The sequence below is a fragment of the Gopherus flavomarginatus genome, chromosome 2, assembly GCF_025201925.1.
Source record: "Gopherus flavomarginatus isolate rGopFla2 chromosome 2, rGopFla2.mat.asm, whole genome shotgun sequence".
Taxonomy (NCBI): domain Eukaryota; kingdom Metazoa; phylum Chordata; order Testudines; family Testudinidae; genus Gopherus; species Gopherus flavomarginatus.
This window is the reverse complement of record NC_066618.1, coordinates 89,653,974-89,679,374: the sequence shown is the minus strand read 5'-3', so window position 1 is coordinate 89,679,374 and position 25,401 is coordinate 89,653,974. Positions and strand designations below refer to the sequence as shown.

The following is a 25,401-nucleotide window of genomic DNA, read 5'->3' as shown; positions in this document are numbered from 1 at the left end:
TGGTTTGAGCACTAGCCTGCTAAACCCAGGGTTGTGGGTTCAATACTTGAAGGGACCATTTAGGGACCTGGGGCAAAAATCTGTCTGGGGATTGATCCTGCTTTGAGCAGGGGGTTGTACTAGATGACCTTCTGAGGTCCCTTCCAACCCTGATATTCTATAATTATTATCCTCTTTTTCTAGATGGGGACCTAGGACTTGCTGGTTAAGTTACTTAACTTCTCCATCATATATATAAAGTGAGAGAAACAGGATATGAGCCCAGACCTCCCAAGATTCAATCCAAGTCCTTAGCCACAAGACTCCTTTCTGTCCTCCTCCTTTATATAAAAAACCTCCTTCTAATTACCCTGATTCTCTATACTATCTATGTGCATGCACATACAAGTTCTTGATGTACTATAGATATCTCACACCCCAGGGGGACTGACAACCCCTTACAGCTACACCAAAACCTATGCTTTGTAGCGGAGAAGGACAAGGGTTTCCTTGAGCCAGCCCTGCATATTCCCCCTTTCACAAACACGAAGTGAAAATTAACTTGGAGAACATGTTAAGCTCCTTATATGTTGTACAGCAATGTGAAGTATAGAATGCACGATTTAATGGGAGGGTCTTCATAGGGTATGGTAGGTTCCTCGTAAAATAAGGGTAGATACCAAGGAAAATTTACTGAAGTATATTGAGAGATGGATCTGACCCCAAGGGAACAAGTTATATGTATATTCCTCTTCATTATGTGTTATAAGTTCTGGAAAACACAGACTGGGTGAAATTAAAGCAGCCTCCATGGAACTAAGCTCATGCAACAACTATGACTTACACATAAGATTTCTATAGGGTGGATGAACTGCTCTTCACGGATAATAAAATTTCTCTAATGTATTAGACACGAACAGTCTTGACCCTCTGATGTGCAGGGCTCTCTTATAGTATTTCATAGCAGCAGCACATGCTACAGGATCTTGTTCCACACACCTGTCATTTTGAGGGGATTACTCTTTATGAGAACTAAGTCACTGAGCAACTGCTAGTGTTCATCTCTCATCTCCAACAGTTCGTGGGTGTGGGGGAGGGTCATCATGAAAGTGGGGATGGGGGGATTAAGACTGATTATGTTCATCTTGACATGGAAGGATCCAAAACGGGCCTCTTCATGCATCTGCAGTCACACCCAACAGCACAGAAAGTGAAAGCCCCAGCTAACCACGTTTCAGCAGTGGCAGCATTAGGAGCACAGGGTAATAAAGCCACACTATCATAAATTCTTATATGACTCCAGAGAGTTCCTGTGACCTAACTGCAGTTATATTTTGTTTCTTTATGATAGATCATCCTAGAGAGGAGACAGGGCATGTTATGGTTTTCACTGATTCTAAGATCAAATCCCTATGGACACATTTCTAACAACTCTGTATTTGAAGTGACATTCAGCCTAACTCACTTCATAACAATTTTCACAATGTTCTGTGGGCAGAACACTGCTCAGCTGTCTCATACATCCAGTCACACCACACAAAAGATCAGAAGGAGAAAAAAATGTGCGCTCAACTTTTCAACAGCTTAGCGAAGAACCGTGGCCATCTATCATCTAATGAACACAGATTGCTTTTTGACTTGGGTCCGATCACTTATTTCACTCAAGCACTGGTACAAATGCTCAGATGCAGCTGAGTTGCACTTGGTGCAAGACTCAAAGGGATGAGTGATGAAAGGTGGATTCATGCCACATAATGATCCCCTGAGCCTGGAGTCAGCTGTGGGCTGGTTTGCCCTCCAATACAATTTAGAGCACACTAAGAGCGGCTCTAATTTGCACCCATCTGGCAGCAAGAGTGCAAAGACAATCCTAACACACCTCTTTGTATCAGATTTAACCACTTACCCAGGATATTTGGCATGCTCGTTAAGCTGGCTTTATGGTTCCTTTATGCCACCAGACTATATGAATTTGATCCTAATAATTAAATTTCAGTTATTTATTATACCTCATACAACATGTGTATTTCATAGCATATATTTTATATGGCCAAGAGTCTGCACATTCCACCAAGAAATATGACCAGATGAGGGACCCTTACCTTTGTGCCGTGACAAGGAATGTAAGAAACTCCTCTTCCCCGGACAAGTGGCTTGTATCAAAGATCACACTGAACTCATACTATGAAAAGAAAAAGTGGCATTTAGTGAGTATTATAGATTGCTTTCCCTAATCTAGAATTTCATGTCCATCCCCCCCGCCACTTGAGCTACATACTATATCTATCATGCAGAAATAGTCTATTTTTATATATTTAATATTAGTTGCCATACATTTGTCAGTGTGTAAAGAAGGCCCGAACCTATTAAGGCATTAGCCAATAGTCATAGGGTTAGATGTTCCCCAGATGAGACAGCCTTCACCATTCTGTCTACTCCGTGAGCAATAAAACTGTAAGCTAAGTTTTGACTGAAGTCTTTTTTTTGTTGGCGATGTCAGAGCAGAAAGAACACAACTGGATTTTCAGATCCCAGTTTATATTCTGACCCACCAGCTAATTAAGCAAAATTCTATTTAACTGTCACTGAGACACAATATGGAAATTCATGATGTCATTTTTGTAGGCACTGATCTAAACATAGCTGCACTTAAATGTACTCTTCATAGCACGAGAAGACACAAAATAAAAACAAAGTCATGCAATAAAAACAGACTGGGTGGAGAGCCCTCTTCAAACTTTCTGCTGAGGAAGCATTACACAATCATTGTCTGGCAACTGCAAAGCACCAGTTAACTTCCATTAGTACTGCATGCATGTTACAATGGGCACAGCACTGCCGCTGACTTTGTTCAGTGGGAACAAAGAGCCCAACCTTACAACAATTACGAAAGGCAACCGGAGAGCTGTGAAAACTCGGTAGTGTCAAAGAGCCATAATGCCTTCCCCCTGCAGGTCTACTCCTGCCTCTTCCCTTGGCACAGAGAGGTTCATGAGCTACCCTCCTTACACTGAAAGTCAGTCAGCACATTACCTTCAACTTCGATCTCATGAAAGGAAATCCCACGCTGCACTTGAGGAAGTCTGACTCCAGCAGCTCACAAGCAATGCCCAGCTCTTCCTGAAGGAAGGGGGAAAAAAAATGTGCGGATGAAAGGGTGGTGCTGGAAAGAGGTGACAGATTACAAGGAACAATTCCAATCAAAAGGGGACACCTTTGCCACCCTTAGCTGCACAGTTCCCAGAAGGTTAACATTCAAGTCAAAAGGAAATATACAGCACTGCACGTCATAATAGTGTTTGTGAACCTCAGATATTGTTAGTAAGTGCAAGAAAAAATAACAATCTTACAATTCCTCGTGAAGAAAGACAAAGGGGAAACTCCATATTCCAGAGAAGGAAACATATTAGAGTCAGGGGACTATCAGCAGCCAAAAGTGTTCAGATCATCTGGCCTTCAAACCTTGCCAACCTCATCATCAGAAGCAAGCTCCCCACAGACCAACTCTAAGCGGGCACCAGACTCTGCCAGAACTCAAATGCAAAACCTGCAGACATATTGCCAATGCTCTTCTGATCAACACTCCCCCACCATGTGCCTGTCACACAAGACTATCACAACATACAGTGTACTTCAACTAATGCATCAAATGCCCCAACAACAACTATGTGGGTAAAACCAGGCATGCACTATGCTCGCAAATGAACTCACATAGAAAACTGACAAAAGAAACACACCACTTCACCCGTGGGAGAACACTTTTCAAAAAGCCATCACTCTATATCTGACCTCTCAGTCCTCATCCTCAAAGGAAACCTGCACAACTCCTTCAAAAGATGAGCCTGGGAACTCTGCCGAACGTTAAAAAAGCATGGACTTAATGGAGTCACTAGTTTTACGGCTCATTAGTATTACAACAATTTATAAACACATCCTACTGCCTACTACCTTCCTTTGTCTTAGGACTGCAAAAATGTTAATTGTCCACTTCATTTTCAGTGCTCTCCTACAGCATATGTGAACCCCTTACGCTTAACAATCTGTCCCACCTGGCATTTAGCTGTCACACTCTAGTTATCTTCCGAAGACCTGAGGAAGAGCTCTGTGAAGCTCAAAAGATAACCTCTTCCACCAACAGAAGTTGGCCCAATAAAAGATATTCTCTTTAGTGATCAGATAGAACTACAGGAAAATTACAGAAGTGCATTCTCTCCTCAGTACTAATGAAAAACAGGGTATAGCTTGAATCTACACAATCATTCAGGTGAAAAGAGTGGAGGAAGCCCTATAATGGCCAAATGCTGATCCCACTAAAATTAATGGACTTTTTATTCTTGACTTTATTAGGACCGGAATTTGGCCCTAAGACAACTCCATCCTCTAGATTTCAGAGTGCAGTTTTGTATCCAGTCATTGTCTCTCTACCTAGCCCCTGCTCCCCTAAACCACTTACCTTTAAGGAACTCCTCATTTAAAGTCGTCCCGCTTAATGTTGTTTCATTGTTGATCAATTAGGGAACATGCTCATTTAAAGTTGTGCAATGCTCCACTCTTACGTTGTTTGGCTGCCTGCTTTCTTCACAGCTGGCAGCCTCCCTATGCCCCCCCTCCCCGCCTCAGTGCCTCCTGCCCGCCAGCAGACCCCGCGGATCAGCACCTTCGCCCTCCTCCCCCTGCCTCCAGCCCACAGCAATCAGCTGGCTTGAGGTGTTTTAGAGGCAGGAAGGAGGGGGGAGGAGTGAGGACCCAGCAGGCAGGCTCCCCCTCCCTCTCCTGCCTCCCGAACTCCGCAAGTCAGCTGATTGCCCCGGGCAGGAGGGAGAGGAGAGGAGCAAGGACTCGGCGTGCCTCTCCACTCCCTCCCCTGCCTCCCAAATGTGGCAATCAGCTGGCTTGTGGCATTTAAAAGGGCGGGGGGAGCCAGGACGCAGCATGTGAAGTAAAGGGGAAGGAGGTGGGGGGGGATGAAGCAGGTCAAGGGTGGGGGCTTGGGGGAAGGGGTGGAGTGGGCACGCTGAGGTTAAGCCCCCTGCCCCTGGTGCTTGAAGAGTAGGGGAAGCTGCCCTGGAATCTAAGCCTCCCTCCCACCCCCATTTATGTTAATTCTTATGGGGAAATCAGATTTGCTTAACATGGTTTCACTTAAAGTCGCATTTTTCAGGAACGTAACTACAACATTAAGTGAGGAGTTACTCTAGTCCAACTGATTTCAGTTGACACAGCTTAAGCATGTGTTTAAGAGTTTTGCTGGATTGGTGCTAGGGCCCAATTCAGAAACCATCTCTATTCAGAAAGGGTACAAAAGCCAATAGGTCTTAAGCATATGCTTAAAGTTAGCATAAGTGTTGTCCCGAAGAAGGATGTACTTAAGCATGGGCCTTACATTGTAAGTTTCTCTGAGAAAGGATTACATCTTGAGTGGAGTACATGATCAGTGCTCAAGAATCATCATTATCGTCACTATCAATCTTACATCATACAGACTGTTAATTCTTCAGCTGTTTTTTGTGATAAATGAAGGTCAGATCATCATCTCTGGTATTACAGACACAGCAAAATATGCCAATACAAAATAATACCCAAACAGGCAAAAATATTATCTTTCTTGTCTAGATGACTCAGAAATTCACCATCACTGATTTCACACAAAAGGAAACACTGGAATACTCCTGAGATGTCTTAATGTCACTGGAATTACTCCAGTATTACATCAGTGAAATTTGTCAGAACTGTGCCCTCATGGTTATTTTTTTAACTGATTGTTTTACCTGTAATTGTTAAGATGTATCTATTCCCATGAATGCTATGTAGCACACTGGATGAACTATTAGGCTGACCAGAGAGCAAGTGTCAAAAATCAGGACAGGAGGTGGGGGATAATAGGTGCCTATGTGAGAAAAAGACCCCAAAATTAGGACTGTTCCTATAAAATCGGGACATCTGGTCACCCTATGAACTATCTACCTTACATTGTGCAAAGGCAGCATGCTCAGAAGCAGAGGCAAATTAGGGGTTTGTGGGGCCCTGGGCCACAGCACCCTTCCGGGAAGCGGGGTCTGGAGCTTCCCCTGCTCCACAGCAGGAGCATTGAGTGGGCAGAGCAGGGCAAGCCCCTGCGCCCCAACCCCACTCCCCAACAGGAGCACCGAGCAGGCAGAATGGGTCAGGGTGTGGGGATGCCCATTTTTCCAGGGCCCCTCAATTGACCAGGGCCCCGTTGACCCAGTGGCTAATCCATCACTACTCAGATGCTGTGTCAAATTTAACTACTATATTTAACTATTTATTACCAGAAGACTTACAGCACAGGTAGTTTTAGTGAAGCATTCCTTCCATTCATCAACATTTGGAGGCTGGGAAGTTGTGTGAATAATCTGAAGTTTATGTTGGTAATCAAAAGAATGCAAGCAAAAAAAACCTCAAACAAACAGCTGAATAACCAAGAGAAAATTTCAGACATTTCAGCTGGGAACATTTTCATTTCTGTGTTGTTGGAACTTCCCTTGCTATCTAACTGTATTAACATATGAACTCCCTTAATCTGCCAGCCTCCAATGGCTAAAGGAAGACTTTTATTTACATAGCTGTCTGCTGGTGACAGTGCACAGAGAGACTCGAGAGGCTGTCTTTTCTCCTCAAATATTACTTCAGAGGCGTTATCACTAGAGACCTCAAAAACAAGATAACCAAGAGGACTCCATGATCTGATAATGGCAAAAATCCAGTCACCTCTTTGCCTTTCGGCCGCTGCCTATTCTTCCAGGCCTTTTATTTATTGACAACTAGTGTCCAGATCCCAGTTGTTTAGAGTAGCCCGTTAAGGAAATGATGAATTATGTTGCACTGGCAAATTTTTGTTTTGTTTAAAACTCTTTCAGTAAATGCTGCATATTTGATTTGGAAGACACCTTAGCTTAATCAGCACACCACTCTATTGAATATTGCACCTAAAAACACTACATTAAAAGAACATGATTTAGGTCACAAAGTAATGCACTCAGAAGTTAGAAAATGCCAGAATGATGGCTGTCTGTGCAACCTTCATTCAGCTCCCTTGTGTGCATGCATTAAGGCACATCCTTTAATTACATGATCACGTACTATTTTTCTACAGGACCTCTGTTTAATTCAGTGCACAGGACGGATGGTGCTCACTTCACGAGCAGCTGTTCAACATTTTGTTTTTTCATCATTCTTCAGTGTGTGGCCCCAAGCCTTTTTTACTGCACACTATACAAATCCTGCTGTGAAGATGGAATTATTAATTTCCTCATGGGCTTTTCTATGGTCTTCCTCACTACTGTGTCTGAGTGCTTCAAAAAACATTAATTTATCTTCTTAACATCCCTGGCAGGTGAGGGAATGGCATTATCTCCATATTACAGATGAGTAACTGAGGCACACAGTGATTAAGATCAAGCTTCCACTAATTTTGGGTCCCCCATTCAAAATGACTAGGGCCTGTTTTTCCAGAGTACTTAGCCTTAGATAGCACTTTATATTCAAAGAATGGCTCTACTGCCTTCAGTTGCAGGTGTGGGTGCTCTGCACTTCTGTAAATCAGACTCCAGGGTATCAAGTTGGGCACCCAGAAAACGAGGAACACACAGTTAGTGACCACTTGTGAAACGTTGGGTTTAAGTGACTTGCCCAGCAGCACCTAGGAGTCCTGTGGCAGAGGCAAGGACAGAATCCATTTATCCAGGGTAGCATTCCACTGCCTGAATCATGTGACTGTTCCTTTTCCTGCTGTCCCCTGCTTAGTTCACTACACCCCTTCCAACTTCGGCAACAAACATGGCAACGATCCTACAGACAACAGCTTTTGTCACTACTCAACCCTGATTAACTCACAAAATTCCCACCTCCAGACCCAATCTTTTGAAGCTACACTCTGAGGAAAGAACATTTATCTGCTAGTCTCCTGTTATATGAGAACAAGATAAAAGGCCCAGGCTGTATAAAGGAAAAAATGATTTTTGGTTGTTATTGTTCTATTGTCATGAACTTATCACCACAGGAAAAAGCCTTTGGTGAGGTTTGAAGGACTGATCACCTCCCAGAGCCCTTGTAGGAGGTGATCTCCAGTAAGTTTATTAGTGTGCGTGTAGGTTCTTGTTTTTAATATCTTTCACCTTAAGAATAAATGTGTTTGCTTAGAAAGAGCTGTGTGGTAACTTAACTGTGGACAATTTCACTGTTTATAGACTCTGGAAAGAAAAATGCAGACACTGCTGCTTGCTAGGAATAACACCGTGTAGGCAGGGAACTGTGCAGCCTCTCTCACATTCAGGAGGGAGAGAGGCACAGGTCCCAAGAGAGGTGAGGACTAAGAAGCCAGAAGCTTAAAGGGAGTTACCTGGCATGACCACGGAGAGGGAATACAGGCACATTTTCCCTGAACTTTCACAGTGACTATACCCTGGCTTCCATGCAGAGGGGTAGGGTGGGGACGTAAAAGCTCCTTCCCCCACTCCTACAGAGTCACGATCAGTACCAGAGGAGACTAAGTAGGTTAGAGTGCAACAGTTAGTTGCTATAAACTACCCTACCAAATACAACGCACGCACATGCAGTTTGTTGGGTTTATAGAGAATTTCAGTATGGAAACAGCTCGCTTTAACTATAGTTGAATTATACAGGAAAAGGAGGTGTCAGCTTGTGGAATTATTACTTGCCATGCCACACTGGAGGTTTGGGAGGAAGTAATGGAAGAACATTAGAGCAATATTGTTTTGCTGACTACACTCAAGTCATCATCCAGGGATACAGACAGAACAATTCCAGTTTTGTTCTTTCCCAGTCAAAGTGAACCATAACTGAACTGCAGTAGAACAGCAGGGTTTTCAGGCAATATAAAGTAGGTTAGCATTAAGAGAATTGCTGTCCAGCATTACAGCAGGTCACACCAAATCAGCCCCTCACCGCACAGATTTTGGCATTTGGAAAGTATGTCTTCCCCTTTATAGTATTTAATGGACATGCTCTGGTGATATGAAGTTGGAGCACAGCCACGTGAATCACTGTGCTGATATATATTAGATAGATGTTGGAGGACATTAATAGAACTAACCCTGCACAAAGAGTTCCAGTTTGCCCTCCCTCCTCTGAAATATACATCAGTTATAAAATTATCTTTTCTCTCTCTCTTCCCCCCTACACCCATTACAGGGATAATTTTCAATTTAGTTTACACCCAAAACTTAGATCGGGAGCGGGGGAGGAAGGGAGGACCACTAAAGGAAAGAAATGAAGGTAAAATCCATAGGAGATGAAAGAGTGACAATCTGGACCTACATGAAGGACAGTGCCATGTTAGGCTCAGTCAGAAGACAAGAGGGGAAATTTTACCCCAGCAAGGCTCGGATAAAAGTGTCTGCACCAAACACTTACTGAAGAAAAGCAATGGTGTCGACTGCCTTGCACACCTCATCTGATATTGCCCTAAGGTGAAAGATGTTTTGATGCAGACCAAAGTCATTCTTATGGAGAACACTCGACACAACCGTTGTCCATCATCATCCTTGTCATACACCCACATGTTCTACTGATGGACCACTGCTCTGAGCTGTGTTCATGTTTGAGAACATCAGCTGTAATACACTCGGCAAAAGGTGGAAATATGACACTCTTTGCTTGATTTCTGATTGATGCAGCACAATATGGGAAGTCAATACAGTGGGCAATATGGTACATGTGTAGGAATTAGAATTACTCATATGACACTGTGGTATAGTCTGCACTCAGAAATATAGCCAAGCTATCCTCCACTTCCATTTGTGCCCTGCTTGGCTCTCTCCTTTTCAAAGAGAGCAGCTACTAGCAGACACACCCCTTTGAGATTTTTCAGGAAGCCGAACATGGGCAATACATGGGTTTTAGGTTCTGGTGTAGTGAGGTGCTGGATGAGGCTCTTAGGGACTCCTTGTTAATATTATACCACCAAATTGAAGGGAGAGTTTGGCTCATTTCCTCATCTCTGATGAAATTCATCACCTCTCTGGATACTAGTAAATTGTCCCTGGGAGGGATGACTTAATCCTCTTAAAAATTCTTCTGATGAGCAAATATTTTATCTTTTGAATTGATCGAACTGTATCATATAGAAGGTATTTTGAAAAAGATCCCATGGGAGGGAGATGCCCGAATATCCCTATAAAGTTTTTATTCTACTGACTCACACATACAGATACACAGCTTTCAAATTACACAAGCTGAGGACTGTAGTGTACTAGCAATACATTTATTTTTCAGGAGCAAAATATGAACATTTCTAGAAAGTGCACTTAACAAAAGTTTGTTTGTCCCCTGGTGCTGTCTCCTCCTTTGATTATAGTTAAGTAAAACATTTTTGTTTAGATGGACAAAAAAACCAAATTAATAGAGTCCCAGTCTCTCTTTCCCACAGACATGCACACCCCTTGGCACAGAGGGAAAAAATTTGTGGAACCCCCTTGACCAAATATGGCAGAACCTCATGTCTTAGGTGATGGTTAGAGGTTGTTTAACTTGTTAGGCTTTATGATAATGCTCCACACCTTCCAAAATGTACAAAAGAACAGCGACTGAAGCAATATGTCAAAAGGTCTGGCACACATTACCAGAATGTACAGGTTTGTTGCTTTGTTGGTCATGTGGCATCTATTGTTACAGTGTACCAGTAAAACAATCTGAATATAATTCACAGACGTGTGCTTGATTTTTTTTTAAATCAACAATACCCCTCCTGTGTAGTGTTGTGAACCCAAACACAACAGCACCAAACTTCTGCATGCAGAAAGTAAGACTGGGCAGAAACAACAGTGAACTTGTTTAGTCCACTTTTATTGTCCCAACTGGTGAAAAGCAGTTGATGTTTTAATATTCTTTCAGTTTTAATAAGCTAGGCCCTGATCCTGCAACCTTTAACACATGGGCCACTGGCTGTGCCCGTATCCCTACCAAAGATATTGCTGCTTAGAATGGACACTGTAGTCCAGGGGCAGACAAACTACAGCCTGGGGACCACCTCTGGCCTTTCAGATGCTTTAACCCAGCCCTCAAGCTCTGACCAGGAAGTTGGGTCCAGGGCTTGTCCCGCTCCCATGCTCCAGCTGGGGAGCGGGGTCAGGGGCTTGCCCCACTCCACATGGCTTCCAGAAGCAGTGGTACAACCACCCTCTGTCTCCTACACATAAGTAAAGCCAAGAGGCTCTGCACTCTGCCCCACAACCCAAGTGCCACCCCCGCAGCTCCCATTAGCCGGGAACCACGGCCAATGGGAGCTGCACGGGCAGTGCCTGCAGAAGGGGCATGGCATAGAGCCGCCTGGCTGCGCCTCCGCGTAGGAGCTAGAGAAGGGACATGCTGCTGCTTCTCGGAGCTTCTTGAGGTAAGTGCCGCCTGGAACCTGCACCCCGGACACCATTCCACGCCCCAATCCCCTACCCCAGCCCCAATCCTCCTCTCACCCTCCAAATCCCTCGGTCCCAGCCTGGAACACATTCCTGCACCTCCAACCCCTCATCCCCAGGCCCACCCCAGAGCCCGCACCCCCAGCTGGAGCCCTCCGCCTTCCCACACCAACCCCCAATTTTGTGAGCATTCATGGCCTGCCATACAATTTGCATACCCAGATGTGGCCCTCGAGCCAAAAAATCCCCCCCGCCCCCCACCACTGTAGTCCATCCACCTTGTGGGATTGGGTCCCTAAAACACTATTTATAAAACAAACACAAGGTAAGGAAATGAACAACTATAATCTTCTTTTTGAAGTTTTGTTTCTGAGAAGTCACTTTAAGGTCCTGATCCTGCAATCACTTAGGGCTCGTCTGCTCTAGAGGGGTGTAAATTCTAGTGCACACTACTGTGTTGCTCACTAACTGGCCCGACTAGACCCTTCACGCAAAAATTCCTTAATGTGCACTGATGTAGTCCTGTATTAAACAGTACTATACAGGGAACTATTAGTGCATGCCAGCTGGCTCCACACAGGCACCTCTCTTGTGTAGACAAACCCTTATACTCATGCCTAAGTGCTTGCAGGACTTAGGCCCAGGTTAGTAACCATATGTTGATCATGGAGGATACAAGAAAAAGTAGGGACAAAAACCAACCAAACAAACAAAAAACTGTAGCATCTAATCTGAAATATTTTTTCTCAACTCTGTATCGGTTATTATGATAAACTGTTTCATACATAATTGTTTCATTATTACATTGGAGGTATATTTTACATTCCTGATTGACTATCTGATAAACTACAAACTCTGTTGATTAATTCCTTTGGAAGAATTGTACTAGAAAAAAAATCACCATTGAGAAAAATGGGTTCTCAAGGTAGATTAACTATGGGCCTATGTGAAATGCAGTGTGTTTGTGGTCTCAAACCAATTCCTGCTGAACAGGTCCGCCCCCACATAACACAAAAATCCTTCAGAATTGGCACCAGTTGGGACCTTGGTTCACATTCTCACCATAGAAGCCATGGCTGGACATACTAAGGAAAATGATAGTAAGGGTTAATTGCTATATTTGCACATTATGGTCCTGATTCAGGACCGTACTTAGGTATATGGTACATGCTTAACTTTAGGCATGTGCTTAAGCTTCACTGACTTCAACGTATGCTGTGCTGAATAGGGATGTTACCCTGACCCAGGGCCTACATGAACACATTTCTCCAACAATCAGGTCAATTATTTAGATCTGTAATTAATATTAATAGCCTCGGCCTTCGGTGTAGTATCCCTGAAAATGTATCTGTTCACAGCTAGTGAAACAGTTTGCTAAGCCCTTAGCCACTGTACACGTGGGCTAGGCAAGTGCCTCTCATTACCCTACCTTAAAAGAAAGTCTCAGCTATGATGATATTTGAGGGGTTTGTTTTTTAATTATTTTCTACTCTTGCCTTGGCTTTCCAACCATGCTGATCGACAGCCTCCCTAACTGTGGTTTTCCTAGGATTTTAAGGGGATGATTTTTACTTTAATTCCATCTTTAACGCTCATCACCACACACTCTTCATAATGTTTTCATTTAAATGTCTTGTATGTTAGCAGTTTCAAGTTCATTTAATATGGTTTACAGACACCACCAGGGAATATTATCTGGCTTTCTTCCATGTAACACCAAACAAAAGTCACTGAAGAACTTCAGTCACTGTAACCCACACTTCACATAGAGAGAAACAGAGCAATTGAAAATGCTGTAGTTCTTCAAAGCTTTTATAAATAAACCAATCTGGGCTGAGTATCTACACTCAGAGCAAGTGCAGCACAGAGTTATTTAATCTGAGAGGCCCCTTCTCAGGCACCAAACAGAACTATTTTCAGTGCGCAATTACAGTAGCTGGGTTTTACATTTTTGTGCCGTATGGAGATTTAAAAAAAAAAAACCCTGCAAGAATTAAGAGATAATTGGCAGTATTTATAAACGAGAATTCCTGTCTGCACTGTATAATAATCCAACTTGAAATGATTTAAGTATTGATTCTAATCATCTCGAAGTGTATCTTCAATGTTGTCTAGTTTGTCACCCTGAATGCTGTTCTCTTTCTCTCTTCTTTACTTACAATTTGGAAGGTGAATGTCTGCTTTTTTCCTCCCCTCATCAACAGCATTGTTTAGTTTCTGGACAGATAGCTAATATTTCCTTTATGTCCACAGGCCTGATCATCCCAGCTGCTGATTTCCCTCAACTCCTTTTGATTTCATTGGAATTTGAGAGCATTCAGCAAGTAGCTCATGGGAGGGGCTCAGCACCCCACAGGATGAGGGCTCATAGTCCTGATAAAGTAAGTTTTGCATTCTTAAATCAAGAAATAGGTGAGTGAGGAAAGTACTTACACCCAAGCTTTTTGTACTGTCAACATCCAATTTTCCATTCAACCCAGGGCCAGCTCCAGCTTCTTTGCTGCCCCAAGTGGCAAAGCAGAGGGTGGGGGGAGATCGGCAATAATTCGGCAGCAGCTCAATTGCGCCACTTCATTCTTTGGTGGCAATTCGGCAGCGAGTCTTTTGCTCCCTCTCTTCCTCTTCAGCGGCACTTTCGTGGCAGCTCAAAGAGGAAGAGAGAGACTGAGGCACCCCCCGCCGAATCGCCGCCAAAGATCCAGACATGCCGCCCCTTTCCATTGGCAACCTCAAGCACCAGCTTCCTTTGCTGGTGCCTGGAGCCGGCCCTGATTCCACTCCCATCTAATCACAAGATTCTTTCATGAAGCCACAGTTGCAGACATTACAGCAGGTATGCAGAACATACCGGCAAAATGAGAGGACATAGGATGAATCTCTTGCTTCTAATATATAGAGTGGACTGGGAAAAACAAGGAATCTTCTTACCAATAGCTGCAGGATGGTCCATTTACAGTTGGTCATAACTTTAAAAGCAATGCAAGGTCCAAGAAAAATTCTCATATGCATTTCAATGAATTTTTGGTAAAACTAGATGTGGACTTCTAGTCTGAGCAGACTACTGGAAGCAAAGATCACCTCCATTCTAATCCACTCTCTGACACCCAGTTCACTCAGTAGCCTCAAGGAAACACTGCTTTTGTTTCACTGTTCGGAAGCAATGTGCCCAGTTATCAACCTGCCAAGATCAAAATGGGTGACAAAGACCCAGAATGAGGGACACAAAATTATCCATTCAGGAAACTTAAAACGAGAAGGTCTTGGTTCCTGTAAGTATAAAAACGCTTTCTATAACCTCAACTTCATGATTCTTATGCTGGTGTAAATAATTTCCAACAATAAAAGTGAAGGGACACCAAATTTGTGTGGAATATAGGTAACCACAGGCACATCTACACTGGGGAGAAAAAAACAAATACCCAGCAGTGGGGCTAAAAATAGCAGAATAGACATTCCTGCTCAGGCAGGAGCCTGAGCTCTGAGACCCCTTCCCTCCACCCCCAGCTTCAGAGCCTGACCAGAGCCACATTTAGCTCTGCAAGCTGACCCAGGCTCAGACTCACTGCAGTATAGACATACCTCAAGGGCCTACGATGAGGGACATGAGTGATATAATAATGAGAATACCCATGTTGTGAGGATAAATTACTGAAAGTGTGCAAATTGACCTGTTAAGCATAACTCAGTAGGAGAAATATTTGCCACAGGGAAATATCCACAGATAAGGACTTGCACAATTAGATGTTTTTTAGAGGGACCTAGACAAATTTAGAGGATTGGGCCAAAAGAAATCTGATGAGGTTCAACAAGGACAAGTGCAGAGTCCTGCACTTAGGATGGAAGAATCCCATGCACTGCTACAGACTAGGGACCGAGTGGCTAAACAGCAGTTCTGCAGAAAAGGACCTAGGGGTTACAGTGGACGAGAAGCTGGATATGAGTCAACAGTGTGCCCTTGTTGCCAAGAAACCTAACTGCATTTTGGGCTGTATAAGGAGGAGCATTGCCAGCAGATCGATGGACGTGATCACTCCCTTCTATTCGGCACTGGTGAGGCCTCATCTGGAGTACTGTGTCCATTTCTGGACCCCACACTATAAGAAGGATGTGAAAAAATTGGAGAGTCCAGTGGAGGGCAACAAAAATTTTTAGGAGCTGGAGCACATGATTTATGAGGAGAGACTGAGGGAACTGGGATTATTTAGTCTGCAGAAGTGAAGAATGAGGGGGGGTTTGATAGCTGCTTTCAACTGCCTGAAAGGGGGTTCCAAAGAGGATGGATCTAGACTGTTCTCAGTGGTACCAGATGACAGAACAAAGAGTAATAGTATCAAGTTGCAATGGGGAGGTTTAGGTTGGATATTAGGAAAAACTTTTTCACTTGGAGGATGGTAAAGCACTGGAATGGGTTACCTAGGGAAGTGATGGAATCTCCTTCCTTAGAGGTTTTAAGGTCAGGCTTGACAAAGCCCTGGCTGGATGATTTAGTTGGGGATTGGTCCTGCTTTGAGCAAGGGGCTGGACTAGATGACCTCCTGAGGACCTTCCAACCCTGATATTCTATGATTCTGTGATGTTTTCATGATTAAAGTTTCAATATCTACTTATGTTTTTTGGTGCAGTTGGACTGAAGACTATTTTCTACTTGGGAATCAAATCAAGTACTGTAGAAAATTTAAAGAACAATGGGATGGAATAAATAGACTTTTGGCTTAGAGAAGTTTTTTTTAAAAAAAGGATGTTAAGGGAACTGGCATTGTCCCTTTACTCATTAGAGACAAACATATTTCCACAACCAATTGAAACCAGTTCATAGTTTTATTGTAAATGATACATTCTTCTGCTCAAAAAGTGAGTGTTTAACAAGATCGCAATCCTAAAAACATGCTCACGCACTAGTAACTTTACACACGTATGTTCACATGCATGACATTATTTATATGTGTAAATATCTGCAGGATCACACCTGAAAGAGTCTGTCCTCTTTCTATTTAAAAGCATGTTGGAGGAAAAAAATCTCAGCAGTTGTTTTATAAAGAAAAAAAAGTTTTCTTTGGCATTAGACACAGATTTCCTGTCCTATTCCATGATCTCATTAGTAAATGTTGTGGACACACCCCACCCCCAACTTCCAGTAACCCTGGCTCCACAGCCTGGATTCTCTGCTTATTTTGGGAAAGTGACTATTTCTATGTCATTAATTAAATTTTCTCCCTCCTCCCTAACTGAGGCTATTTATGGATCATGAGATCAGGGATCCTGACCTACACAGGAAGTCTCTGAGTGAAGAGGGAGAGAAATATATATTAAAAAACAACCCTCTATATATTAGATTTTTAAATCTTTCTTATTCTTCCCCTCCCTCTTCTGTAAGTATATTTTTAACTGTGGCAATTTCATATTCAAATACGGCAACTAAGAAAACCTAAATGGTGATGGAGAGAGTGTTAAAACACCTTTAAAAAATTATTAGCATTTGACCCAAACCAAAAGTTTCAGGCAGGGCCGGCTCTAGGTTTTTTGTAGCCCCAAGCAAAAAAATGTTTGTCTCCTCCCACCCCAGCCCTAGACTCTCACTCCCTCCAATGTGTCCTCCCCCACCTGCACCCCCTGCCACCTCAGCCCTGGGCTCTCTCTTCCTCCACCCACCTATACCCCCTGCCTCCCCAGCACTGGGCTCTACCCCCCACCCCACTCGCACCCCCTGCCGCCCCAGCCCTGGGCTCCCCACAACCAGTGCTGACTCCACCTGCTCCTCCCTCGCCTCCAGATGGTCTGGTGCTGGAAGGGTCAGGGTAAGCAGCAGGGCTCCCAGGCCGCCCCTCAGGCCAGGGTCCCTACAGCCAGGGCTCCCACATCCAGGAACGGCTGGGACCCAGGAGGGCAGAGCCACAAGGTGCAGGAGCTGCTCCCCTGCAGCACGAACCACAGCGGCCCCAGGGTGCCCCCCATGCATGATGCGCTGCTGCTGCCAAGGCTGCCTCTAGGCTTTCGCCACCCGAAGCAAAAACAAAAAAATGGCCGGAATGCCGCCCCTGAAAATGTGCCATCCGAAGCTGGTGCCTGGTTTGCTGGTGCCCAGAGCCAGCCCTGGTTTCAGGAACAAGCTTACAAAACATGATAGCTTTTCTGTAACTCTCTCTTTCAAGATACAAGTGTGTGGGAGTGGGTGTTTTGCGAGGGAGGAGAGGGAGGCACTTCTCTTATTTAAACCACAGCACTCCCATTCTGAGAAAGTTTAACTGCTTTGCTACCAGACCTCCTCTTCTCCTGTTTTGCCCCTGTTTTAGCTGAACAAACCAATTAGATTTACTTCTGCTTGATTTTTGCCTTTAAAATATTAGGTATGCCAAGTCTTCACCTTCCCTGTGTTTGCTGGAGGAGTGGACAACTGGTGGTGATGGTGGGGAGGAAATGTTAGCCCACAAACTGAAAGGACAGGGGTATTCATTATTTTATTAGGTCAGCATTTCTCCCAGCAGGTGTTTGAGTTAAACAGGTGTTAATTTTTTTTTAACTGATAAAAATCCTTTCCCCCCTCAGCTGCTCAAGATTCAGTGTTTTGTCATAATCTCACTTGGTCTTCAGCTCAGATTATTTGTGGCATCTCTAATATGCCCAATAAAAGTAAGGGTTTCTGCCTATTTCACTATATGCAGTAGTTGAAAGTTCACAGGATGAGAAACACTTCTTGCCATATATAAACTGAAACTTGGTTTTGCAACAAAGCTTTTAATTACAGTTGGCATTTATAAGGCACCTGCTGGTAGTGATTAGCATCTGAAAAGTGACATCAGTGTGGGAGCTCTGTGTCAGAGATCACACACCAACCAGTTCCTAAACCCCCAACCTGTGTTAATACTGGGTCAACAATCAGAAGGAGATGAGGTAATACAGCAAATTATTTTGTTTACTCACTAAGGGCCAAATCTTGGCCCAGCCCTGCATGGACTACACATAGGCGAACTCAAACCAGTTCGAATAATAGCCTTCTCTTGAATTGCTGTCTAAATCTTGACCAGAACCAAAAACCAAACTTTTTTTAAAGTGTTAAAAAGTTCAAATGACTTTTTCCCTTCCTTCATTTCCTTGCACGTCTACCACTTCCTAGTTCCAGTTGGGTCTGGAATCAAATACTACAAGAGAGGCTTGCATGAGAAATATCTCCCACTGTCTGGAAGCAGGAAGTACTGGAAATTTCAAAAGGAAGTCTGTTCTCATGCAATTTCCAGACCAGTTTTGCAAATCTAAGGCTTTGAATAATGTCTGGATAATCAGCCGAATGTCTGAGAACTTATCTGAACCAAACTACCAAAGCCTTCCAACATTCGCTCATCACTATTTAAATGTCTTTAGCAATCATGCTGGGGTTACCTCTAGAGTTCCATTTGCCTACATCTTGGAGAAGAAAGCTCTGGGAAATGTTGAAGTAAGATTATCATCAGCACAAATGTCAGTTCATTCATTTTCTACCAAAAAAGGAAAAGACTGTTCCCCTTCACAGGAAAGGTTGAGCTGGAATCCTCTAGCCTTCATGGTATTTTAACAGAGACTCTCTTAAGCAGGTCCTGGCAGGAAGCACTGCTTGCACTTGGATTCGTTTTTATTCTCTCTCTTTTGAAATCCATTTTGGCTCTCTTTTTTGTTTCTTTTTTTTTTTTTTAAAGAATCCCATGCTATGAAAAAAATAATGTTAATAGGATGACATCATTAAAATAAGGTCAAGTTGCATTTATTGTTCATTATGTTATTGTATCATCTTTAATGAACAGATGAGACCATGGACTATTTAGATGCTTGCTTGTAACAAAGCAGTGAAGGGCAGTGCACGTTTTTTGTTTTTTGTCATTCAGTCCAAGTACCAAAATAAATTGTTGAAAACTTGAAGGAGAGTTACCCTAACTTGCACTAGTGTAAACCACATCTAAAAATACAGGCCAGTTTCACAAGCTTTATTTACCTGTTGAATGGCGAAATATCATCAGGGAGTGACACTACCAAAAGATAAATAAATCTTTCTCAACCTGTATAATCAGGGTATCTATTAAAAATGTCCAGTGATTTTTTTTTTGCGCACAGCTTTAATTTGTTCTTTATAAAGCTCACTCATTAAATACTCTGGCTCGTAACTTTATTAAAGCGCTTTACAAAAACATCTTGCATGTTGAAAGCACTTCTTGACACAGAAGAGTTATTATAAGCTAAAATGGACCCATACAGAGAAAAAGAAAGCAAGCCAAAACATAAACAAGCCCATTGTTCAGAGTTGTGCTTTGCATCCAGCATTTCAAAACCCTTCACATGCAAAAAACTATGAGCAGTTTGAATAGTCTGAACAAAATAAAACCAAGTTGCATTTGAGGTCTATTACTTATTCCTCTGTACACACTGTTCTCTAAGTGAGTTAGGGGGACAACAGTACCCTGGGTTTTTACAGAGTAAGGCACTGGCTCGCTTCATAACCTTCACCAAATAACTTTTATTGCCTTGTACTTCAGTCAGCACAGCTGAGAAATAGGTAAAAAGTGCATCATGACTGGAAATGAGATGCTGAGATTTCCTAGGTAAAGGAATTTAAATATCACACATACAGAATGTACACACTTTATATAGTCACATATATAGAGCAATCTATTCATCCTGGATACTTCCAAAACATCTGTCACTTTCACATCTAAACTCACTGGCCTATAAACATAAATCAAAAGGTATGCGTGTTTCTTAGGAAAATATTGATGAAAAAAATAAAGATTAATTTCAAATAGCATTCATTGGTTTACTAGCTTATAAATTAACCCAAGAACTGAGATTTTTCTCCCTACATCAGAGAACTAAGGTGACTGGGAAGATTAGTGGTCTGATTTTCAGAGATGCTGAGCACCATACGTATCCTATTGACTTCAAAGGGAGAACATTTACACAGTTATTTTTGGCTTAATCCAACTGTATTCTCTCTCCTCTTTCAAGTATTCTGCTCTGCTACCCAGCAATCTTACACAAACTTCCTTCCAGCCAGAAGCTAATTACCGATCTATAGGAGGATATTGATAATGCCACCCAGCTTAGTCTGTTGTTTCTGTGATGTGCAGTGCAGTCACCATTATTGTGCAGAAAGAGATGCGTCAGTCTTGTTGTTGCAAGCCTCAGGACCACAGAGAAATTCATACATTACTACCTTCATTACTCCTTTGCCACCTGACTGAATGGTATGCAAAAGTATTAATGGACACATCAAAAGAGATTAACAAAATGATCTCCTTTCACTTTCACGTAAGAAAACAGCAGTTAGAATAACCTTCCATCAGTAGAAAGAATGGTTATGGACAACGAGGAAATTTTAGCTCGTTGTCAATCAGGAAGGGAGATTTTATATTGTACGTCTATTCATATTGGGGGTTTTTTAGAACATATTCAACCCCTTTGCTACACACACACACACAGAGCGTGAAAGAGAGAGAGAGAGAGACCCACATTTATCAGTGAGGCAAAATAAAAAGACAACTGTGTACTTGCAGCCAAGCAAAGGAAACCTCATTTCCTAGAGCCAAAACTAGTCTCTCTCTCATGCTGCAAATGGCCAGAATACAGCCCCTTTACTGCAGGTACTTTGTGGGATGCAGGTTATAACCACTACTGAATATTAAAGTCCAGGGAAAAAGCCAGCCATGTGCACATTTAACTCTTGACAAAAGTGGAACTATGTTTGCTGAGTCTGTTTATAAGTTTGATCATAACAATTCACTTTAGTACAATTTCCCCCTCTAAGTATGGAAAGGGATTGTACCATAGTTCCTAATGTGAACTCTAATCTCAGTGTTGTTTCTACCACCACATTCTTTTACAAATAAAAATAACTTAATAGTGAATGTAATCAAAATTGGTAAATGTCTGTAGGGCCTTGTTAAATTAGCGTATACTGTACAAAACTATTTTAAGATTCATTCATTTGTAGAAGTTATTCACCATTAATCAAATGTTTTTCAGCTGTTCAAAAACCCCTTGGAATTGAACATGTGCAATAAGATATCTAGCTTCAGAAGCCAGACAGAGCTGCAGACAGATGGTGGGAAAATGTGTTGAATATCTGAGGCCAAGTCTACACCACAAATTTACATTGGTAGAACTACGGCGCTCAGGGGCTAACCTTCAATGCAGACAGCACTATGTCAACGGGAGGGCTTCTCCTATCAATACAGCTACCACCTCTCGCAGAGGTGGATTAACTATGCCAACAGGAGGCTCTTCCATCAGCATATGGACACTCCCCGACTTATGAAAGTGTTCTGTTCCAGAACGCCTGGCATAACTCGAATTTTGTGTAAGTCGGGAACATATACCTGACCATTACGCAAAAAAAAAACAAAAAACCACCACCACTTTCCAGCCTATGGAACTTACAGAACTTTTTCCGTAAGTGCAGATTTGCGTAAGTCAGGTTTGCATAACCCAGGGAGCATCTGTATTAGCCTCTTCACCAAAGCACTGCAGCAGCACAGCTGCACCCGTGCAACTGTGCTGCTGCAGGGTTTTAAGTGTAGACCTGCTCTCAGTCCAGTTAGAAGACTTTCCGGATCCTTTTCCCAATGGCTCCATAGACAGCTGCAGCAGCACAGGAGCCAGCAAACAGAGCTGTAAACAGGGGAGTTTAAGTGGGAATTTACAGGGGGAGTTTGGGGGAAGACTAAGAGAGACAGGCGGAGGAACATACAGACTACTGAAGGGAGTGTGCAGTGTTCTATTGCACTGTCTTGGTGCTTGTTGGGGGTTTGTTTTGCTGTGGGTGGTGGTGTTTTGGGTTGGTTTGTGTTTCCCAGTTTTACAGGATTTAGGTGGGAAGGCTATGACAGATACAGAGGCAGCTGTGATAGTGACCCAAGCAGTGGGAGACACCATGAAGATGACTGGATGTGGAAGCTGCGGCATGTACATGATCCTGGAGAGGGTACCTGAAAAGAGGTTTGTCTGCATGAAGCGCCGCCTGATAGAGCTGATGGAAGAAAAGATCCGAGGATTGGAGATGCAGGTGGAAACTCTGGTTGAGTTTAGAAGGGGATTCGAGCAGATGATGGAGCAAAGACATGATGAGGCTGAAGGGAAAAGCTCAGACTTGCAGATGGAAGCAGGACTACAGAACTCTGAGGGGTGACTGCTGGGTGAGGAAAGCGGATGGTGGAAGCATGTGACTAAGTGAACTGGGCAGAGGAAAAGATAGGCTAGTGAAGGAGCAATAGAGCTCAAAAACAGGTTTGCGGAGTTGGAAAATGAAGGGGCACAGCACGTAGTCACTGAAGGTGAGAGGGCAAGGAAGAAGAGAAGAGCAGCTAGCCCTACAAGGAGAGGGGACGAGTCAATGGAGATGACACCAAACATGAGCCCCAGGAGAATACGTGATGGGTTGTGGAGGATTAGGAATTGAGAGGACTTGCAGCCAGAGGAAACGGGATAGACCATACAATCACATTGTCACCAGGAAAAGGCAGGTCTACGTGACTGGGGGCTCCTTACTGAGAAGAACAGACAGGCCTGTAATCAGAGCTGATCTGGAGAACAGAAAGGTGTGCTGTCTGCCCGGTGCTAAGATATGGGATGTGGACCTGAGGCTGAAGAGGATCCTAACAGAAGTGGGAAAGAATCCGCTGACTGCCCTTCATGTGGGAATGAATGATACGGCTAGATTCTCGCTGGAACATATCAAAGGAGACTATGCTAGGCTGGGGAAGACGCTTAAGGAAATTGAGGCCCAGGTGATCTTCACTGGGATTCTGCCTGTTCCTAGAGAAGGGCAACAAAGGTGTGACAAGATCCTGGCAATCAACAGATGGCTCAGGCAGTGGTGCTATAAGGAGGGCTTTGGGATGTATGGCCACTGGGAGGCATTCATAGACAGAGGACTGTTCTCTCAGGATGGACTTCACCTGAGTAGGGAGGGTAATAGACTTCTAGGATTGAGGCTGGCACAACTGATTAAGAGAGCTTTAAACTAGGAATTGGGGGGAGATGATTAGGAGAAGTCCAGGTAATCTCCATGCTGGATTTTAACATTGAGAGGGAAGAAAACGAAGCAAGAAAGGGTACAGCCGCGGGTAGAAGAATGGTGTAGCAGAGTGGATCTCTGCTCCGGCCCTGAAGGGGTTAAAACAGCCCTGGATAAGGGGCTGGGGCCAGAGAAAGCAGCCTTTTAGGCTGAGCTGATTGGGGGAAGTGGCAGCAGCTGGGGCCATGCCCCAAACTGAGCAACAGGCCCTTATACAAGGTAGAGAAGCCAGGAGCACAGACAGTCTCCCTCTGCCTGTAGAGGGAGAAGGGCCTGGCTGCTGAGAAACCAGACAAGGTACCTAGCGTGGAGCAGGGCTGCAGAAAGGCAGTGGAGCTGGGGAACTCCTGCCTGGAAAGCCCAAGGCTGCGGCCTAGGATTAGGCCAGGAGGTACTGGGGTTGCAGGGTGCAACCCAGGGGTAGGGCAAGGCAGCAGGTCCAAGCCCCTTTGCTGATGATGAGTGGCTGATACTGCAGTCTGCCCCAGGGCATGGAAGCAAAGTGGGGATAGAGGGTGGGGGGTTCCCAGGAGAAGAGAAAGGGGTAACTGCCAGGGGGGCAGAACCCCACGTAAAAGGGGCACCGGGGTCCAGGGAGGGACACGGGGCCAGTAGCTGAGAACAAGGCGGATCACCGGCCTGCAGAGGGTGCTCCGAACTGGAGTTTGAGCTAATTCCCGAGGATGACCAGTAGGAGGCGCCGCGGGGGTGAGTCTGCCCGGTTACAAATGGACATACGGAGGAAAAATACTGTAGATACAATTCTAATAGGTGATACTGGCGGTAGAACATCTGGGCCTGATTGGGTAAAAAACGTGAGTGAAGCCAAACAGCAAGAATTAAGATGTACACCAATGCGAGGAGCCTAGATAACAAAATGGAGGAACTAGAGTCACTGGTACAGGAAGTGAAACCAGATAACAGAAACATGGTGGAAAAGTAGTCATGACTGGAGTACAGGTATTGAAGGGTATGTGCTGTTTAGAAAAGACAGAAATAAAGGCAAAGGTGGTGGAGTAACATTGTATATCAATGATGAAGTAGACTGTAAAGAAATAAGAAGGGATGGAATGGATAAGACAGAGTCTGTCTGGGCAAAAATCACATTGGGAAAGAAAGCTACTAAAGCCTCCCCTGAGATAGTGCTTGGGGTGTGCTACACACCACCGGGATCTGATTTGGATACGGATAGACACCTCTTTAATGTTTTTAATGAAGTAAATACTAATGGGAATTGTGTGATCATGGGAGACTTCAACTTCCCAGATATAGACTGAAGGACAAGTCTTAGTAATAATAATAGGGCTCAGATTTTCCTAGATGCGATAGCTTATGGATTCCTTCACCAAGTAGTTGCTGAATCAACAAGAGGGGATGCCATTTTAGATTTGGTTTTGGTGAGTAGTGAGAACCTCAAAGAAGAAACGATTGTAGGGGACAACCTTGGTTCAAGTGATCATGAGCAAATTCAGTTTAAACTAAGTGGAAGGATAAATAAAAATAGATGTGACTAGGGTTTTTAATTTTAAAGGGGCTAACTTTAAAGAATTAAGGAAATTACTTAGGGAAGTGGATTGGACTGAAGAACGTGGGGATCTAACGGTGAAGGAAGCCTGGAATTACTTCAAGTCAAAGTTTCAGAAACTATCAGAAGCCTGCATCCCAAGAAAGGGGAAAAAATTCATAGGCAGGAATTGTAGACCACGCTGGATGAGCAAGCATCTCAGAGAGGTGATTAAGAAAAAGCAGAAAGCCTACAAGGAATGGAAGATAGGAGTGATCAGCAAGGAAAGCTACCTTATTGAGGTCTGAACATGTAGGGATAAAGTTAGAAAGGCCAAAGACATGTAGAGTTTTCCCTTGCAAAGAGAATTAAAACCAATGTAAAAGGTTCTGTAGCCATATAAATAAGAAGAAAACAAAGAAACAAGAAGTGGGACCGCTAAACACTGAGGATGGAATGGAGGTTAAGGATAATCTAGGCATGGCCCAATA

The 25,401-nt window shown here is 43.6% G+C and overlaps 1 protein-coding gene across 1 annotated transcript in view; it reads right to left on the bottom strand.

Moving 5' to 3' along the window:
* ITGA9 (integrin subunit alpha 9) overlaps window positions 1–25,401 on the bottom strand; it is a 291,817-nt gene that overhangs the window by 75,185 nt on the left and 191,231 nt on the right. The window contains exons 19-20 of the mRNA XM_050938116.1: window positions 3,013–3,099; window positions 2,082–2,161 (exon numbers count right to left, since the gene is read on the bottom strand). Of these exons, the coding sequence (XP_050794073.1) occupies window positions 2,082–2,161; window positions 3,013–3,099 (167 nt within the window). The remainder of the gene's footprint in view (window positions 1–2,081; window positions 2,162–3,012; window positions 3,100–25,401) is intronic.